The sequence below is a fragment of the Patella vulgata genome, chromosome 4 (genome assembly GCF_932274485.2).
Source record: "Patella vulgata chromosome 4, xgPatVulg1.2, whole genome shotgun sequence".
Lineage (NCBI taxonomy): Eukaryota > Metazoa > Mollusca > Gastropoda > Patellidae > Patella > Patella vulgata.
Genome location: NC_065882.2, coordinates 14,359,883 through 14,379,500, shown reverse-complemented (window position 1 = coordinate 14,379,500; position 19,618 = coordinate 14,359,883). Strand labels below are relative to the sequence as shown.

Below are 19,618 nucleotides of genomic sequence, written 5' to 3'. Positions count from 1 at the left end.
CTATTGTTCTGCTCCGAGTGGGCTAATGAAGATGGGCATACGCTATAAAGTGTGCTATGGGGGTATTTTTGCCCAGACGATTAAACGTTGTCCCTTGCCAGGCCCTCAGTCCTGCACCACTGACAGGGAAGAACCCCGTTGTAAAATCTGATGAACTTTCTCGTCCAACAGGGATCGAGCAAGGGACCTCCTGTTATCGAGCCAACATCTTACGCACCAAGCCACCGGGACTCTTTGCGAGGAACGAAGATTGTGATAAATAATCCTAGAATAATTCGAAAAAAAATTCAAACAAGTCATCTAAAAAAACCCACCATATTTTGAAATATCACCAAAATTCTCGCAAGCAGGGTTGTCTTTCCTTACATTTCACACGCTTGTCGGGTGCCTGGCAAGAATCAATCGCACCATTGACGTAGGCCTACTGCTTGATCTATGAACTTGAATTTCAGTAGATATCTCGCTGGTTTAAAAATTTTGAAGAAGATCTTAAATTAAAATTGGTCCACTCACTACTCAGACAGGTTACATGTGTGTGAACATCTTGGTTACCTCAGAAGGGTAGGACAATTCTGTAATCACTTCAAATTTTATTTATCTTAAGTTTTTATTAAAAATAATGTATCTTGAAAAATTGCAACTGTGAAAGACTGGTTACTACATGCCGCACTAAAATGTAAATCATTGGCAACATGTCTCGTTATACCAGATTATGAAAGGACGAATTGGTTATCCAATTTCTGTCTTGACAAACAAGGATAAATCTACTAAAACGAAAGTAGAAATTTGGGCAATATTTACCCACACCGCTTTTTTGGCGCTGTCTTTGTTTTAAAAAATATCTGATCAGTTCAATTACATAGAAATACATTTTATTTAATAAAATATCATTTTGAAACGAATTTGAATAGTAAAACAATATTCAAAATATAATTTCGTTTCACTTCATCTCCACTCGTTCCATCATATTAGTAATTCCGTTCAAAATGAAAACTTCCGGTAGAGAAAAACAAGCATGACTGCCACAAATAAACGCATTGTTTACGTCGGTTAGTGTTTTAATTAATATTATTTATATGAATATCCTGATTCCACAAAATAAAACAAGTGATTTCATCTTTAATTGTAGTGTGATAATATTTCCTCAACTATTGTCCATGGATTGCTTTTAACTTCAATTTGATTAGTTTCATTTGAGTCGAGATATTTTTGTCAACATTGGAAAACTTATTCACACCGTTTCGTTTACGCAGACTGGGGTATAATGTATAGATCTAGTTGTTCGTGTGGGAACTAGGGATATTTGTTTCCTGAAGATACTTAGCCCCCATAATTTTGTACAGGAATTGTTTGAAAATGTAGGCCTATCCCCTTTCAGGCCTTTGTCTCGACACAAGTTTTTGGCATTCATGGTTAGAGTGACTTCTAAGTTCCATTAATTGACATCTTATCCTTAATGTAAACTCTAAATAAAAAGGATCTATGGATTCTATGTCAACCTTGAGTTTTTGAGTTACGTAATTCTATATGGCAATAGGTATCGTGAATCAAACCGTCATCTTCCAACCTCGTGGGTTTTCTCCGGGTCCTCCGGTTTTCTCCCACTGCTAAAGACCCCTACGCGCAAGCGAATTATTGAAATAAAATTAAACCATATGTTAGTCCCGAAATGACCTAGTTTGTGTTGAGTGGACGTTAAACCCCATTTCTCTCTCTCTCTCTCAAACCGTCATCTACTGCAACACCAATTGGTTATCGTTATTTCAATTTTCTTATCGCCGAACATATGATTTTTATTCAAACATCATCATATGTTCAAAATGGAAGACATGGAAAGATAACATATATGTGCACTCAGCACTAGGTCATGGCCACTCAAGTAGGTTAGATCATAAGGCTGACCTTAAAAATATCTTTGTTTCACCAAACCCGACCCACAATCGAGGAGAAGGGTCGGTAGGTCGGGTTTTTTTCAGATTTTTTTTTTAAGACCTAATTTGACAGCTTGATAATTTTCCGGGTGCAAACATTCGTCTTATTTTATTGGCAAACAAATCAATGACATCGGGATTTTTCTTGATGCACGACTCGCACACAAATTGCGACAAACTCACGTTTGAAACTCCCTCAACACGTTTTTAACAATCGTGCGGGTTGTGCCTTCATTTTTCTCGAAAACGGATATTGAAAATATCGTCGTCATGGTTAAAACGACGCCCCACAGACATAGAGGCAGAATCATTTCATGGGAATGGAGGTGCTTTCGTCTGCAACCATTTTGTTGAGAAGCGACACCTATGACGCTTTCGTCTTGATCAACCAGTTTCAATAATGAATCAAACCATAGCCATAGTAAAGGGAAATAACTCTCGTGATATATTTCAGGTTGACACACAAAATAAAATAAAAAGATCGCGGAAAAGTGCAATAAAATAATTTGAGTCGGGGGTGGTTTTAGTTAGTCGGTCGCGTTAGGCGAAACAAAGATATTTTTAAGGTCTGTCATTGAGTCAAGTGGCGTGGTTTCAATCCCAAGCTTATTTATGTCATAGGGATAGCTAGGTTTCTCGGTTTTGTCTGGTTACCTCCTCTCTCTCTCTCTCCCCCCGCCCCCTCAGTGTAAGAAAAATAAAATAGAAATACTCACATCTCTCTTTCTCTCCCTCTCTCTTGTTCTCTACCCACCCCATCACCCCTGTGTAACTAAAATAAAATAAAGGTGATTAAAGACCCATTTTATTCCTTTCATTCTAGTGATAGATTTATCTTCTAATCTCATGTTGTGATTGATATTGTAGGAGGAATTGCTGAAGAAGTCGATGATAAAATATTACATGCTGCTTTTATACCATTTGGTGACATTATAGATATAAATATACCGCTTGACTATGAAACAGGTAAAACATCATATCACCAGATTAAACCATTGGCATTAGGATCGATCGATGGTATGAATGATGGTAGTTTATGGGTTAGATTTATTTCATAAGACTAACTTACAAGTTTGGTCAAAGGTCACAAGATGTACACAGGGCTAGTCCTTATCCCAACCCTAACCCTGGACCTAGCCCAAACTCTTGCCCTAACAACTTACAATCACTCTAACAATCACATGCCCTAGTCTCAGTGACTTTGAAGAAATCTTGAGTTGGCCTTAAGATAAGAATTAGAGAGAGCGAGAAATGGGGTTTAATGTCCACTTGACACAAACTAGGTCATTTCGGGACTAACATATGGTTTAACTTTATTTCAATAATTCGCTTGTGCGTAGGGGTCTTCAGCAGTGGGAGGAAACCGGAGGACCTGGAGAAATCCCACGAGGTTGGACAGATGACCCTACTCCTTGTCACGTACAACCGGGGAATCGAAACCACGCCAGTTGACTCAATGACAGACCTTATGATACAGCGCGCACGTGCTAACCAGTCGGCCATCCACCCCTCCACCCCCCGATAAGAAATAGATCTAGCTGTGGTTTATGCTACAGTTGGCAGTGCTGTAAAATTCCATTTAAAGTCGCTGTCCGAGATATTTTGGGTTGTGTCGGAACAGGCTAGAGTTGATTTGTACATGTGGTATATCTAAGCCATGGTACATGTGTCGGAACAGGCTAGAGTTGATTTGTACATATAGTATATCTGAGCTATGGTATATGTGTATGTTTGACAATGACTAAGCAATATGATTATGAAGTAATGAAGATGAGAATTTGCCAATAATGTTGAAAACCACATGATTTTTGCCTTTTGAGAGGGGGCACAAAAAACGGAAGGGTGCACAAAAACTCTAAACCCATGATACAAAATGTGTCATTACCCCCTCCATTGAAAGATACATTATTGGAGATTAGATAAAGAACTGGCAGCTCTCACTAGAATAATTAAAAACTAGATAATGTAAAGGCAATTTGCTGAAAATTTCAGTCAAATTGATCCACTATGAACCGAGAGTTGATTATGATCTGGATAAGGTAATTAATGTCTAATTAATAATTTAGATAACATTTCAGGCCTAAAGAAAGACCTGCAATAGACAGATTTAGCTCTTGCATACTGTGTATTTAAGAAAGCCCGTTTTTATACACCCACATTAAAATGTGGTTGTATATTGTCGTCAGTCGGTCCGGCTTGTGGACGCTCTAGAGGCTAAAGTTAATATCCGATTGACTTTAAATTTATACACAGTGTTTAAGGTCATGACACGAAGAAGCCTATTGATTTTCAGAGATTTCCGATAATTACTGCCAGAGTTATGGCCCTTGATCACTTCAAAAAATCTTGTGGACACTCTAGAGATCAAAGTTAATATCCAATTGACTTCATATTTATACACAGTGTTTAAGGTCATGAGACAAAGAAGACTATTGATTTTCACCGATTTCCGATAATTAATGCCAGAGTTATGGGCCTTGATCACTTCAAAAAATCTTGTGGACGCTCTAGAGGTGAAAGTTAATATCCGATTGACTTCAAATTTATACACTGTGTTTAAGGTCATGAGATACAGAAGCCTATTGATTTTCAGTGATTTCCAATAAATACTGCCAGAGTTATGGCCCTTGATCACTTTGAAAATCTTGTGGACGCTCTAGAGGTTAAAGTTAATATCCGATTGACTTTAAATTTATACACAGTGTTTAAGGTCATGAGACGAAGAAGCCCGGACGATATAGCTGCTGTGGGGGTATGTTTCGTTGCCTGGCAACCTACCTTTTCTTTTGGCTCCATCACATTTTGTTCTGTGTAGGATCGATAGTTATTAAGGGCGATCTAACCTGGCTGTGTGTATGAGTTGATAATGAGATGTGTTTGGATGTACGTAATATCAACTATTTCAAAGGAAATTAGACGTAAATGTTTGAGATTTCATAGAAATAACATTTTTCATTTCAGAAAAACACAGGGGATTTGCTTTTGTGGAATTTGAAGTGGCGGAGGTAAGTTGTAGCTAATGTTCGAATGTTAAAGAAAATAGCAAAACATTTACAGTGTTTTTACATTTAACTGTTAGGGAGGGATTTGGCACAATGGTTAGAGAGCAGGATTTCTTTTACAAAACAATTGCATGTTCAAGGCTCAGTTCAAGTTTTTCTGTCCTTGAATAAGATACTTCATCCCTGCATTCCATTCCACACAGCTGCAAATGGTTACCTGTAGGAAGATGTACATCTTCAATTGCACAAAACTATTGCTCTTTGGGTAGCATAAGTTGGAGCTGAGGGATAAAGGGAGACAATCATGATGGACTACGGCATATTTAAAGTAGCTAAGTCTCTAACTCATTATCATCCAAAATCTTCGACATTGAAAACACGAATTATTTGTCAATTTAAATCAACATTGATGTTGTGATCTTACGTGGAAAAGATGGGCTTCTGATATCCATTAATTAAGACAAAATAAACATGTTAGCGTTGGTACACGAATCGTGTACCATGGTGCATTTCAGCGCCATTTTTAAGAAGGGACTCGGAGAAAGAGGCTAGATATATTCCACAAGTCATGTCCAACGGCAATGCCACATTCTTATCTGGAGAGCATGCACAATAAATACTATCAGTATAGAGTGGAATAACCAGATGCTAGAGATTGCCTTTCGATTGAGACTTCTGGCATATTTCGCCGAACATAACTAATTAGAAATTGCAGTAAAAACCGAAACGATTGAATGTAAATCAGTTTATATACATTCACATTACATTATTATATGCGTTGCGACCTTTTTGTGTCAATTTCTAGATCCAAAATATTAGCGATTTAATAGCTCATTTAAGGGGTAAAAAATTAAAATGAGGTATATGACCCAATATAATGGAAAGCACAAAAATCAGTTCCTAATTGAATACAAATTGAGTTAACAAAATACCCTATTAATGAACTTTGAGTTGTTTTATTTACATGTTTAATATTTTACAGGATGCAGCGGCTGCTATTGATAATATGGTAAGATATGGATTCAGTTTTTATAAACCTAAATTAAAATGAGGTCAGATATAAAGATCATCACCCCTGTATATACCTTCACCATACCTTCACCTGTCTGTTGGTGGTACACAATTTATGAGGGGAAGAAGCTTATTGATTTTTCATGATATGCTATATAATTACTCACATAGTTATTGCCCTTAGTCAGTTTGGAACATTTTGTGAATGCTTTAGAGGTAAAAGTTATTTGCAACTAACAGTGGCCATTGTCATCTCCTAATGATGTCTGCCTTGCAATTTGATGCTTTTAAAAATCAGACAAAATATTTTTAGACAATTATTCTTCTTCTGTTAAAATTATTTATTTGGCTGTTTCTTTTGTGTTTTTTTAGAATGAATCTGAATTATTTGGTAAAACTATACGGGTTAATTTGGCCAAACCAATGAGAATAAAGGAAGGGGCCTCAAGAGCAGGTATAATAGAATTTATAAATCTGAAAATGACCATTATAGAAGTGACTCAGAGTTAAAATTTTCACAGACTTGTGGACTTTTTAGTAGTAGTAGATGGGTTGGTGAGTATGGCTCTCTAAACAGGAGGTCCTGGGTTGGATGGATCACTGTGTTTGCCGAGAAAGCTCCTCAGGACCACCTCGACAAACACTGGGGTCAACCCAACAATCTCCTGTTTAGTCATGTTCCTGAAGCAATGACTGCCAGTTTTACCACATCTAGCCATTGTTAGATTGATCTGAAATTCCTGAACTTATCGGAACGTTATCCCTCTTTACTGCAGACACTTGAACAATTGCGTTGTCCAATCAGAGGTCGTGACACAAACACACTCAAATTAAACATGACGACTTCCATGGAAACCTTGACATTAAATGAACTTTGAACTTTGCAAGTCGATTATCACAGGTATACATTTTAGCTGGAAAGCGCAAGACTTGGTATTCCCGATGATATTTTCTATCAGTAGCCAATCGAAATTAATGACGAAATATGCAGGCTATGAAGGGCTTGGTAAGATGTACAGAGTTAAAGGGAGATCAAACCTTCTATTGAAGATGCTGTTTAGTGAGCCAGTGCCTTACCCACTGAGTCATTGTAGCTTCTTGGACATTTCAGGTCTTGACCAACCATCTTAATTTAATCCACAGTGTTTCTGATGCCATTCTTTATCTCTGTTGGTTTAAATGTTTTAATTTTTTCTGACAGTTTGGTCTGAAGATACATGGTTACAGAAACATGCTGGGGAAACGTTAGATAAAGAGAATGATGGAGAAGGGGGAGATGGGGATGGGGAACAAGGTACCAAACGTCCTGCTCCGGATACAGAACAGGTATGTTATAATCAATCTGATTGGATCTGAGTTAAGCTTTGCTTCTCTTTCTTAAAGACCCTTACAGGTGCTAGCTATAGCTTTCGTCTCAACCCCTCTGTCTGTCCGTCTGTCATTTTGTAATCTTTGAGGTATTCAATTGAAGGTAGATAAACTAATGCATATAGCAGAGTTACAGATTAAGTATGTGTTTTGTGAGATTTCGTAATTCTCTTTTTTACTGAATTATGGCACTTTGCTGAGTTGAAGTCAATAAAAATTCTGTTTTCTAAATTTTTTTGATTTCAACTTTCAGATATTTGATTAAATATTGCTTCACTGCTGTATAATAGCAGAGTTACATATCTGTTAATTTATTTTCAGAGTTATGGCCCTTGGTTGACTTAGTATCTCCTTGAAGTTTTCACACACATTTGAAAACATCTCAGCTGAACTGAACATTTTATAGCTGACTGTCTTAAGTGTATTTAACATTTTGCTCCCTCTATGGGGAAATTTCGGTATTGATGCCTAAACACAGTTCTTTATGATGTTTTTCACAGGTTGTGGTACCAGCCAAGAGATCTCGTGGAAATCCACAAGTTTATATGGATATAAAGATTGGTAAAAAGAATTTTGGTCGTATTATTATTGAATTACGGGCGGATGTTGTCCCAAGAACAGCAGGTTTGTATTCATTGCACGTGATTTTTGGGGACCAAAATGTTCGTCCTCCTGGCTGATGTAACAGTTATCCATAAGAAATCTAATACTATGGTTGTCCATGAGAAATCTAATACTATGGTTGTCCATGAGAAATCTAATATCAGGTTGTTCATAGGAAATCTAATACTACAGTTGTTCATGAGAATGAACTGTGGTTGTCCATGAGAAATCTAATACTACAGAATACTGTGGTTGTCCATGAGAAATCTAATACTATGGTGGTCCATGAGAAATTTAATACTATGGTTGTCCATGAGAAATCTAATACTATGGTTGCCCATGAGAAATCTAATACTATGATTGTCCATGAGAAATCTAATACTATGGTTGTCCATGAGAAATATAATGCTATGGTTGTCCATGAGAAATATAATGCTATGGTTGTCCATGAGAATTCTGATGTTAAGTATGCAAAGGCTAGTTATTATTTCCCCTTTGTTTGTACCAGACCGGAGGTTAATAATGTTTTATGTTATTTACAGAGAATTTCCGATGTTTGTGTACTCACGAGAAGAGTTTTGGTTACAAAGGTTCAAGTTTTCACAGAATTATTCCATCTTTTGTATCCTTGTTATAAAATCAACATTGACCTAAAATATCACCATGGTGCCTGGATAATCATGCTGAGTATAATGTTATTTGTTAGCTGGTGCCAAAGGATATTCCATCTAGAGCCAACAGGAAACGTGACTTAATAACACAGAGAGAACATTGCATTTTTGTCGGTTGACTCTAAACAGTAAATCTTATGCAAGAACCAAAAGGAAAGCAAACATGGATAGATAAACCAGCACGCGGAAGTTTTCATCAATCCTTCCTTGAAGTGTCAAATTTGACAATGAACCCCTCCCACGTATATGGCGCTATTGCGTGTCACATGTGCAGCTCAGTGGTTCTGTTGGGGCGATAAGTTCTTCATCTGTGAATATACTCCCAAAACATGTCAAGTGTCCATGACTATTTATCATATGACAACCTGCATAGGTATTTGCATTTCAATATCCCCTACTTTGTTTGAAGAGTATATATTTCTCTGTGTGTAGAAATGCGACGACGTAATAAAACCCTAATAGTAAGTGCAGGGGGGCTGCACCATAAATAATTCACACAAAACAAATCTACAGACAAGACACAATACGCAAAAATCACAAACAAATGAACATATCAAATTAACTGAATGGATCCGGGAGCTAGCCTATATAATTATTTTTATTCCATTGACCTTTGACCTTAACTATATGTAAATTAGATGTGTCAGGGAGGTGATTTTACTAAAGGTAATGGAACAGGAGGAAAGTCTATATATGGTCATAAATTTGAAGACGAGAATTTTACACTGAAACATACAGAACCAGGTTAGCTCCCTTTAATCATTATTTCCTCCATCTTGACTGAAATGAAATGGGGGCTTGATGTACACGCTATGCAGTGGGCTGCAGGGGAAATTCCCGGATGTATGGGGATGTGCTGCTGCTAGTACTGATGATGATGTATTGGTGAAGACTCATCCAATCGACTTGACTTTTATACTGTGTTTCGGTTTAACAGATGAAGAAGTCTGTTGATTGTCAACTCCACTATTAACAAAAACCAATCAAAGTTTGATTTATGCTGATAATTACATTAAGAGTTGTTGCCCTTGATCAGTTTTTAGTGTCTTGTAAATGCTCCCATTAAAAAGAAGAATAAACGGGCAAGAACCTTTATGGAGTGCTTGTCGTGTGTGTATGTTGTGTGCCTTGGCAACCCATCATCAAGCTTGGAGATGCTATATTGAAAGCTGCTATGGGTGTATGTTTCATTGTCTGGTAGCATACCTTTATGTGCTGCCTGTATTGTATTTGCATATGTCCAGTTTGTTTATTATTCCGCGATAAAAAAAAGTAACAGGAAGGATCTGTCCCTTTTTGGATTAAGAAGCATATCTCAGGAACCTCTCAAGGTATGGTTACGAAACTTTGTACACTCATCAACCTATTATAGTAATTTTGCTGTCTACCAATAAGAAAATTCAGGGTTGTAATTATTTTCGTTCTTAATTGTAGGAATATTATCAATGGCTAACTCAGGACCAAATACCAACGGTTCACAATTCTTTCTTACAACAGAAAAAACTGACTGGTAAATACTTTCAATATTTCATTATTACTAGTGCGCCCTTTACAGGTGAAAACGCATGGTCATTTTTATGGCATTCTGTTAATTTTTACTATGACTCTCTGTTGATTTGAAATCAATGAGAATTCTGTTTTAGCTTTGAGGTATTTCATTGATGGTTGGTTGATACACTGCTCTATACTGTAGATCATGTGATCATCAGCCATTTTATGTGATCATCAGCCATTTTATGTGATCATCAGCTATTTTGTGTGTTCAGTATCTTTTATGTGATCATCAGCCATTTTGTGTGATCATCAGCTATATTATGTGATCAGTATAATTTATGTGATCATCAGCTATTTTGTGTGATCATCAGCTATTTTGTGTGATCATTAGCTATTTTATGTGATTATGATCCAGATTTTAAAGTGTGTTATATAATCTAAATACTGGTATTTAGAAAGTGCTGAATGTCGTGAGATTTATCCTGTATTTATCTACCACTAGGTTAGATGGTAAACATGTTGTGTTTGGTAAAGTTATAGAAGGAATGGATGTTGTCAGAAAAATGGAGGTAGGTAAATATAACTTTAACACAGAGATCATTGCTACGACAGATATGTAATGAAGATTTAAAGAAATGGAAGTGACGCAAAAAATGGAAAACAAGAGTTATCCTTTTATTTAACTGACTGAAGTAAAGAGCAATGACAGATACTCAGCCCGATTTCTGCTCACTGATAATGAGACTGTGAGAGGATATCTGACAGTTCAAAAGGTCTGTGCATTACCATGTTTTTATTAAGTATAGAATGAATAAAAACAAGTGGATGTACGGACCATCTCTATTTTTATCCTTTTATCTAGTGACAGTCAATTATTTTTTTTTTAATTGTATATAATTTAATATTTTTTGTTTGTTTTTTTTCAGTCATATGGTACAAAAGGAGGAACTCCTACAGAAAAAATATCCATTGTTAATTGTGGGGAATTAGTCTAAATTAAATACAGTCATGTTTAATAACTTGTTATGTCAACTAGACATTGTTAAGAATTGCTTAATTCTTGGACTTTGTAAGAATGACAGTGTGTCCCACGGTTATTGTTAAGAAGATGTTGAAATAACATATTTTATCTATTTCTGTGTTTGTATCAACAAACTTGAAGTGGATACATTTTATTGTTACAGAAATATTAGGGACCATTTTGTCAATGGAAAAAAGGCGGTGAATATGTTCAGAAAAACAAGATGGCAACAACAAGATGTCAATGTCAGAAAATATTTACAAATAGTGTTGAAAGGAAAAATAATCTCTCTGCAGCTGTTTATGTAGAAAGTTTTATTATAAAATGTAAATATTGTAAATAAAACTCATTTTTCTACTATCTTTTTTCATAATTATACTGTATACAAGTTTAGTGGACGTTAAACCCCATCGCGTTCCTTCAAACTACCAAATCCTGACCCATTTTCATTTGAATGTCAGTTGTATAGACCTAAAAAACAAGGCTTTATCAGCCCGAGCACCTGTTGTTCACCTGAATGTCGACCGAGGGGAGGTTCTTTCCCCTCCCCTTAAATTTGAAAATCGCTCTCCTTTACAAAGTCATTGGGGGTTTATTATCATTTGTGAAACCAGAAATGACCCCATTACATGCAGTTATTGATCTTAGAACAATTTCCCATACACACAACTAATCACTCGCCTTAATTTCTAAATCACTCTTCTTAACGAAATTGGGAGAGTTTTTTTAGGGGAGCGATTTTTTTCAATTTGTTGATTGAGGGGGCTTTTATTTGCTCTCCTCTGAAATTCAAACAACGACTGAAAACGTGTATAAATATTGTGGGCCCAGTGTTATTTGAACCATGATAAATCGGTCACTGGATATACTTTTGGTTGCCACTTTCCCTTGGTGCCCTGTGGACATGCTTATTTGCATCATGCTTAAACTAGAGCAAAAGTGTCGATTTTTGTGGATTGATACAGTTTCATTGACATTTTTTTCAGCAGGTGCCATGTTAGGAAACATTGGTTTAGAGAACTTTAAGCAGAACTAACAGGGCTGCTCTTTAGAAGAGATGCTTCCGTGAAATAAAACCAATAACTAAACATTACAATAGTAATCATACAGATTTCCACTGTTTCTTTGCATGTCCCACCCTAGTAATTACAGGAGTGGGGGGGGGGGGGTAAGGTCGTCTGTTCAACCTCGTGGGTTTTCTCTGATCCCCCAGGTTCCTCCCACAGCTAAAGACCCTTACGTACAAGCGAATTATTGAAATAATATTGAACCACGTTGGTCCCAAAAATGGCCTAGTTTGTGTCAAGTGGACGTTTAACTCTCTCTCTCTCTCTCTTGTGAATACTCCAGCGAGTACCGTTGCTACGGTAATAAAAATTCAACGCTACATCTTCCAACACTCATAACTTCACCCAGAATAAAGTAATTTGAATGAGTTATGTCAGGTCGTATGCATAATAATATTATGGGATGCACTGTACTTTTTATAAAATAATTTTTAATGTCACTTAATTTATACAGTTCTATAACTAGATATATTACATTCCCTCTTTCTAGATAGAATTAATGTTCTTTTATATTCTTTAAATGAAAATATGTAATTTGGACATAATAAAATGACACACTTTATCGAATAACAATTATTATTGTTTTATTACACTGTGACGTAGAGAGAGAGATGGGGTTTAACGTCCACTCGACACAAACTAGGTCATTTCGGGACTAACATATGGTTTAATTTTATTTACATAATTCGCTTGCGCGTAGGGGTCTTTAGCAGTGGGAGGAAACCGGAGGACCCGAATAAAACCCACGAGGTTGGACACGTAGCAACAAGATTTCACAAGTCGTTATCAAGAATATTATATACAGCTGTTTATCTAATTCTTCCCGTCTTCATTAGCCCAGGTTGGGAGCAGAACAGTAGGACGTTAAACCCCATTTCATTTCATTTCATTATCTAATTCTTACATAATGCGTAACGGCGCGCCACTGTCGTTTGTCACTAAAATATCAAATTTCCCAAGGCTTAAAGATGCATAATATTTCAAAAATAGATAATGAAAAGGGAATATGTTGAAAATTTCAGTCAAATTACTTCATTCTGAAAGAAGTTAGGGTTGTTTTCATCCTCGGTATCCCCCAGTGGTCTCATTCCGTTCCACTTCACTAAACCCTGGGTTAATCCATGGGGGGAGACACGTATTGGCATGTTTCAGCATCCTATATATACGGTGGCCTGTTAGTGTCATGCGTTGATTTATACACTTTTCTTGTAATTTACCTCATATGAGAAAGATTCAGTCTGTAATACAATAAACGATTGTTTCGCAAATAATTCAACAAAATTATTTGTCACATGTCAAGACAAAAAAATACATGTCAAGACGAAAAAATTATATACTCGATTTTTTCTCTTTCCATACAGAAAAACGGTCTTGCAATTAATTCCGCTTTGGCTTGCCATAGGAAACGTCTTTCAGTAATAAGCAGTAATTTTATTCCACGGAATTGCGACCTGTGTATATTTATATCGAGACAATAACATTTACTTGTGTACAACTATATATTTACATGTAATATTAGTATAATTTCCTATGTTTACATATATTTACAACTAGGGTTTATTTAGTAATAAAAACCTCCAACCTTATATCAAGTGTGTAATAGTTTCAACAGATACAGTAACTGATATGATTGTCGACGGCAGAAACCATTACTTTAGATCTATTTTTAAAGTCTAATGATACAACCAGTAGAGGGGAATTGGGACCTAATTCTGTGAATGCTTCAGCGAGCGAAACGTGGCTCAAAGTATTTTAGTACGTGTACAAGATTAGATTACGTTTTATCAAATTGATCAGATGCCTTTTGACAAATTTTCCCCTTCATAACCGTAAAAACCATATGTTAGTCTCAAAATAATCAGAGCATTGTGTTAATAAGACGTTAAACCCCATTTTTTTGATTCCATTCAATCGATTATCGTTGAAACCCTTTTTTTTCGATTGAAAGAAAGAATTGCCGTCTACCGATTGGGATACTCTGGACTATAAGAAAGTCTCGATTTGAAACTGGACGTGGGTGATAACAAACTTCGGAGTCTTTCAAACCCGACCTCCACATTTAAATGGTGGACGGAATCTAAAACCTGCCTGCCCCGGACGCCCTTCACCAACCAGGTCGTCCCATTATTTATTAATTGCTGGCGGTCCCAGTCTCCCCCTCCCTCCCTGGGCAGTGGTGTACACGTTGGTTGCTGGCGGTGCCAGTCTCCTACGGGCAGTGGTGTACACGTTGGTTGCTGGCGGTCCCAGTCTCCCCCAGGCAATGGTGTACACGTTGGGGTGCTCGGAAGCGAACATTTGGAAATTGAATAGTAGACATACACGCCGGGGTACTCGATTGAACGTTCCGGAATTGAATTCTTTCAATCCCCAAAATAGTAACAATTGTGTTAAAAGGTGGATTTATGCTACAACACATGCGTCGACTGAATAAGTAAATATCTCAACCAACTATGCAGCCGAAACCTTTTAATTACGTCACGATTCTACTCACACCACCTCCGTTATCGGGACTGACAGAACTGTGACGGAACTGAATTCCGCGTTACTCGATTGCAATTCTGTCAATTCGGGACGTTTTGGACTGTGAATCGAGCATCTCCATAGAAATGAAATGGGGTTTAACGTTCTACTGTTCTGCTCCGACTGGGCTAATGAAGACGGAACATACGCCATACAGTGTGCTGTGAGGAATTTTGCCCAGACAGCGGCACTACGGCCTACTCTTATATAGAACTGTCAAGGTTTCTCTTACGTCCCACCCGAACGACTCGACAACTGTCCTGGTCGGACACCCCGTCCTGCGTCACTGACAAGGGGAAACCACGCCGGAAAGTCATGACGAACTTTCTTGTCCAACGCAGGGATCGAACACAGGATTCCAGGTTAGCGGGCCAAAGTCTTACTCCCTGAACCACCACGGTTTCTCCATTAAAAGAAGAAGATGGAAGGCCAACATGTATTGAAAAGCTGATGTTAGAGATTTTCAGTACGAACCAATTCATTCATTTGTCATCTGTTTCAGTGTTAAATAAAGGTTAGAAAAATCGTTATAAAAAAGTTGTACAAATATTTCTCACGGTGTATATATGTTACACTAATAAATATATACTAGAGGGCGCGTGTTTATGTTTACACGTGCATGTGTGTGTATATATAGATATGTATACAATGTACGTGCCGTGGTATACATATGTAGTTGATGAAAACATATATCTTACTAAAATCACGAATTCGAATAATATTATTCAATTGATGAAAGAAAACCCGGTTGAATCCTTTGACGCTGAAAATATATTTTGACAAGGCAGCGACTCTCCAATCAACAAAATATAATTCATGGTTTATTCATGTTTATTCATTTTTATTCCTTCACAACGTTTTGATAAAAGAACAAAGACTAAAGAACCCTTACAGGATGAAAAAGACAATTGGGAAACTGACCAAGGCAGTGGCGCGCCATTCTGTTTAGAATTGAACGCGACCCACGTCTTTTCCAATTGGTTTCAGCCAGAAAATGAACATTCGAAATAAAATGATATGAAATGGAGTTTAACGTCCTACTTTTTCGCACCAACCAGGCTACTGAAGACGGACACACCTCATGCTGTGTATTATGAGAGTATACGCAAAAGAACCCCCGACAGTTGCAATTCGAAATAAGAGTAGACCGTAGCGTCCCTGTCCGGGCAAAATAAACCCATCATAGCACTTTATGGCACATGACCATCTTTATTATCCCGGTTATATCTAATTGATAAGGACAACTTCAAGTTTGGTCAAAGGTCACGAGATGTATAAACAGGGCTAGCGCTAATCCCAACCCTAATCCTGGACCTAGCCCTACTGCTTACCCTAACCCCAACCTACAATCTCGCCAAAAATCACTTGCCCTAACCATATTTACATCTCAGCGACCTTGACGAAAATTGAGTTGGCCTTAACAAATAGATCTAGCCGTTCAGAAAGGTAGGACGTGAAAATCCCACGTGTAGTATGGCTATGGTATTGTATCTAGTACCACAGTGAAGATGAGTATGGGTATAGTATTGAATTTAGTATATACTAGCGGATAACCCGGTGCTGCCCAGGTTGTGGCCGTAACACCGAAACCGGAAGCGGTAGGCCAACGCCACCTAACATATGTTACTCTTCGGTCCGAGCTACCACTATTCACAAAATTTCAGCCTCGGGACAGCCCTAGTGTAGCCGCCAACCCTGAACAGACAGACAGACAGACAAACGACAGTCACAACTATGAGTTATTATAGAAGAATGCCCGGTTTCGCTCGGGGGTCATAACCCCGAAACCGGAAGTGGTAGACTAACGCCACCTGGCCTATGTTACTCCCCGGTCCGAGCTACCCCTATACCCCAAATTTCAGACTCGGGGCAGACCTAGTGTAGCCGCCAACCCCGAACAGACAGACAAACGACAGTCACAAATATTAGTATAGATATATATAAGCCAGCCTACTACTATGCTATTTAGTGTAGATCGGTCTACCTCAACAATGTGAAGATGAGTATTGGTATATGTAGTAGTATGGTATTGTATTTAGTATATATCAGTTTACATATTACTGACATACAGTCTATTATTACCTGCTATAGTCTTAATCTACCACAGTTAAATATACTTATATACGTGTAGGCTGTATATACTAGTATATCATTTACTTATAAACAAAACCAGTCATTCACTATCTAATAGAAACAAACTTTATATACGATCGTACTATTGACCAGGGACCGGGCATGACGTCATCGCAGACACCAAAAATCGACGCAATTCAATCCATTCGCAATTGTCCAAGGAACAAACTTAATATATGATCGTAAATTTGACCAGAAAGCAAGCGTGGCGTCATAGCAGCTACCAAAACTCGACGTCCTTCCACCGATGCGGTATCACCAACCCTGTGCACGCCACTGCTTCATACCTCACAAAACATAGACACTATAGACTATCGAATGTTGAAAATCAAAACTGAAACAAATCGAAACACGATCGCCATTTAATAATTTGATTTAAAAATGGATAATCGAGACTTTGTTATCGTAAGAATGGTGCTTGACAATCGAGACTATTTTGTGAAACTTCAACCGCGAATAACATCGCTCAAAAAAAGGTAATTTGACTGAAATTTTCAATAGATTCATTTCTTATTATCTGTTTTTGAATTATTATGGCAAGAACAACCAGCTTTGTATTTAAATCTTACAGCATGTATCTTTAAAGAATGCAACTGGAAATATATATTATCTAACTTTTTTACATCAATTAAGTCAGTAATTAAAACCATTTATCAGAATTCCTTCTGCCAGGAATCTCATCAAGAACCAAGATACCTTTAATGCATTCTATCATTCCTAGTTCTGTGAAACTCAAACCATATTATCTCTAGCATTTTCCTACAGTTTTGTTATTTTTTGGGTGCGATTTGTATTTTTTTTCAACTAAAGTGTTATTTTTATACTAGTAGTTGAAGGGTCGTTAATAATGAAGCGATCTGAAATTCTCTACAAAATAATAGAGAGAGTACGATTTAAACAGAGAGAGAGAGAGAGAGAGCGAGAGAGAGAGAGAAAGAGAGAGAATTTGTGCATTGGGAGAAAACCAAAACCGTAGGGCAACCGACCCACTCCTTGTCACGTTTACGTTTAGGCTCGAAACCAGAGAGAGGTGGGATTTACATACGTTATGTCGTTATTTCATGACATTAATTCTCTAGTCGACAATTAATAAGAGCCTATAGCGGGGTTAGTGCTAAACTTTTCGTCATAGGTCATTTGTAAACAGGACTCGGGCTAATCCCAACCCTTACCCCAGCCCTGGACCTAGTCCCAATGCTTACCCTGTAAAGAACCCTCACCTCCCGATAACCCTAACCTACAATCTCGCCAACAATCACGTGCCCTAGCCTTATTTACATCTCAGTGACCTTGACAAAAATTTAGCTGGCCTTTACAAATAGATTTAGACCCTATAGCGGTGGGAAGAAATCGGAGAAATCCCGCGAGGAATAGTAAAAAAATCATTTATCCTGGTCTGAACAAGTTTGGGATCGTAACCACACCCACCTGACTCAATGTCAGACCTTCTGATATAAAGCGTCTCTGATTCGACGCTGGCGCTAAGTCACACAGAATCATAAACCACGTGGTTAACAAACTCCAAAGGGCTAATATCTCTTTCAGGATTCATATAGATTGGGTGAAATTGATATTGGATAAAATTATTTCGCCGTAAAACATCTTAACTCTGATTTGGACCATATTCCTGAAGCAATAACGCCAGCGAGTTTTACAACATCTAGTACTGAGTTATAGGGAGATCAAACCTTCTATTGATGATGGATCTGGAAGCTCCATAGAGTATTCCATTTGGTGATGATTAGACGGGTCATTAATCATGCACTTGGTAATTTGAGGTTTTTTGTACAGATGTAATTAATCAAACCCAAGATCAAACAAATAATGCAGAAGGTCAAAGTGAAAGTCATCTTGAGCTGGAGAGGTAGGGTGGAAATAAAAGATTTATTGAAATTTGGCAGAATTATCGCTGCCCGGGCAAAATTGTCTTCACTAACATTGTATGTGTGGTCATAGTAAGGGACATTTTAGTTAGTCTGAATACCATTCTTAATGTTGCCATTTATTTCCTCTTTCAACTACATATTCGGAGAGAGGGGTTGGATATCCTAGTGGTTAACGCATGCGGGTGAAATCACAAGGTCTGCCATTGAGTCAAGTGGCGTGGTTTCGATTCCCCGCTTGATAGTGCCAAGGAGTAGGATTGCCTGCCCAACCTCGTGCGCAATCGAAATTTTGAAATAAAATTGAACCATATATTATATGTTAGTCCCGAAATGACATAGTTTGTGCCGAGAGGACGTTACCCCCCTCTCTCTCTCCCTCCCCTCTCCCTCCCCTCTCCCCCCTCTCTCTCTCTCATATCCTAATCGAGTTATTTATTCGTTGTATAAATGGCCGAAATGACAGCGAAAATAACCACGTGTTAGTCTCAAGATGTACTCTCACAATTCGTACAATAATGGCGGAACAAAGTTCACACATTGTTTAAACTTAAGACAAATTCCTCTCCTAGCACATGGTATATGACCGTCTTCATTACACCAGTTGGTATATGACCGTCTTCATTACACCAGTTGGTATATGACCGTCTTCATTACACCAGTTGGTATATGACCGTCTTCATTACACCAGTTGGTATATGACCGTCTTCATTACACCAGTTGGGGCAGAAAAATAGGATGTTAAACCTCCCATTTCAATTCATTTCCGGGCGACCACTGATTCAGGATTCACACAGAAATTACACGATATCGTTAATGGTTTCAAATTAGACGGTGGCTTACTAATTATTAATGAATGTAGAGTTAATATTCTGGGGTTTTTTTTTTCAATAACACAGAAAATTGCCAAG

At 37.6% G+C, this 19,618-nt stretch overlaps 1 protein-coding gene across 2 annotated transcripts; it reads left to right on the top strand.

Annotated features, from left to right (window-relative positions):
* The first annotated feature begins 974 nt into the window (after positions 1-974).
* Positions 975-11,404, top strand: LOC126818220 (peptidyl-prolyl cis-trans isomerase E). 2 transcript variants are annotated; one of them, XM_050545502.2, is made up of 12 exons: positions 975-1,049; positions 2,799-2,897; positions 4,893-4,936; positions 5,916-5,942; positions 6,317-6,398; positions 7,146-7,270; positions 7,813-7,936; positions 8,458-8,537; positions 9,225-9,330; positions 10,021-10,096; positions 10,583-10,649; positions 11,007-11,403. In XM_050545502.2, exons 1-12 carry the CDS (start codon positions 1,016-1,018, stop codon positions 11,073-11,075), a joined length of 933 nt encoding a protein of 310 aa, XP_050401459.1. In that variant the 5' UTR covers positions 975-1,015; the 3' UTR covers positions 11,076-11,403. The 2 variants fall into 2 exon arrangements, with proteins under 2 accessions (XP_050401459.1, XP_050401460.1); XM_050545503.2 differs by lacking the exon at positions 2,799-2,897 and having other exon boundaries at positions 987-1,049; positions 11,007-11,404.
* Positions 11,405-19,618: the final 8,214 nt, after the last annotated feature.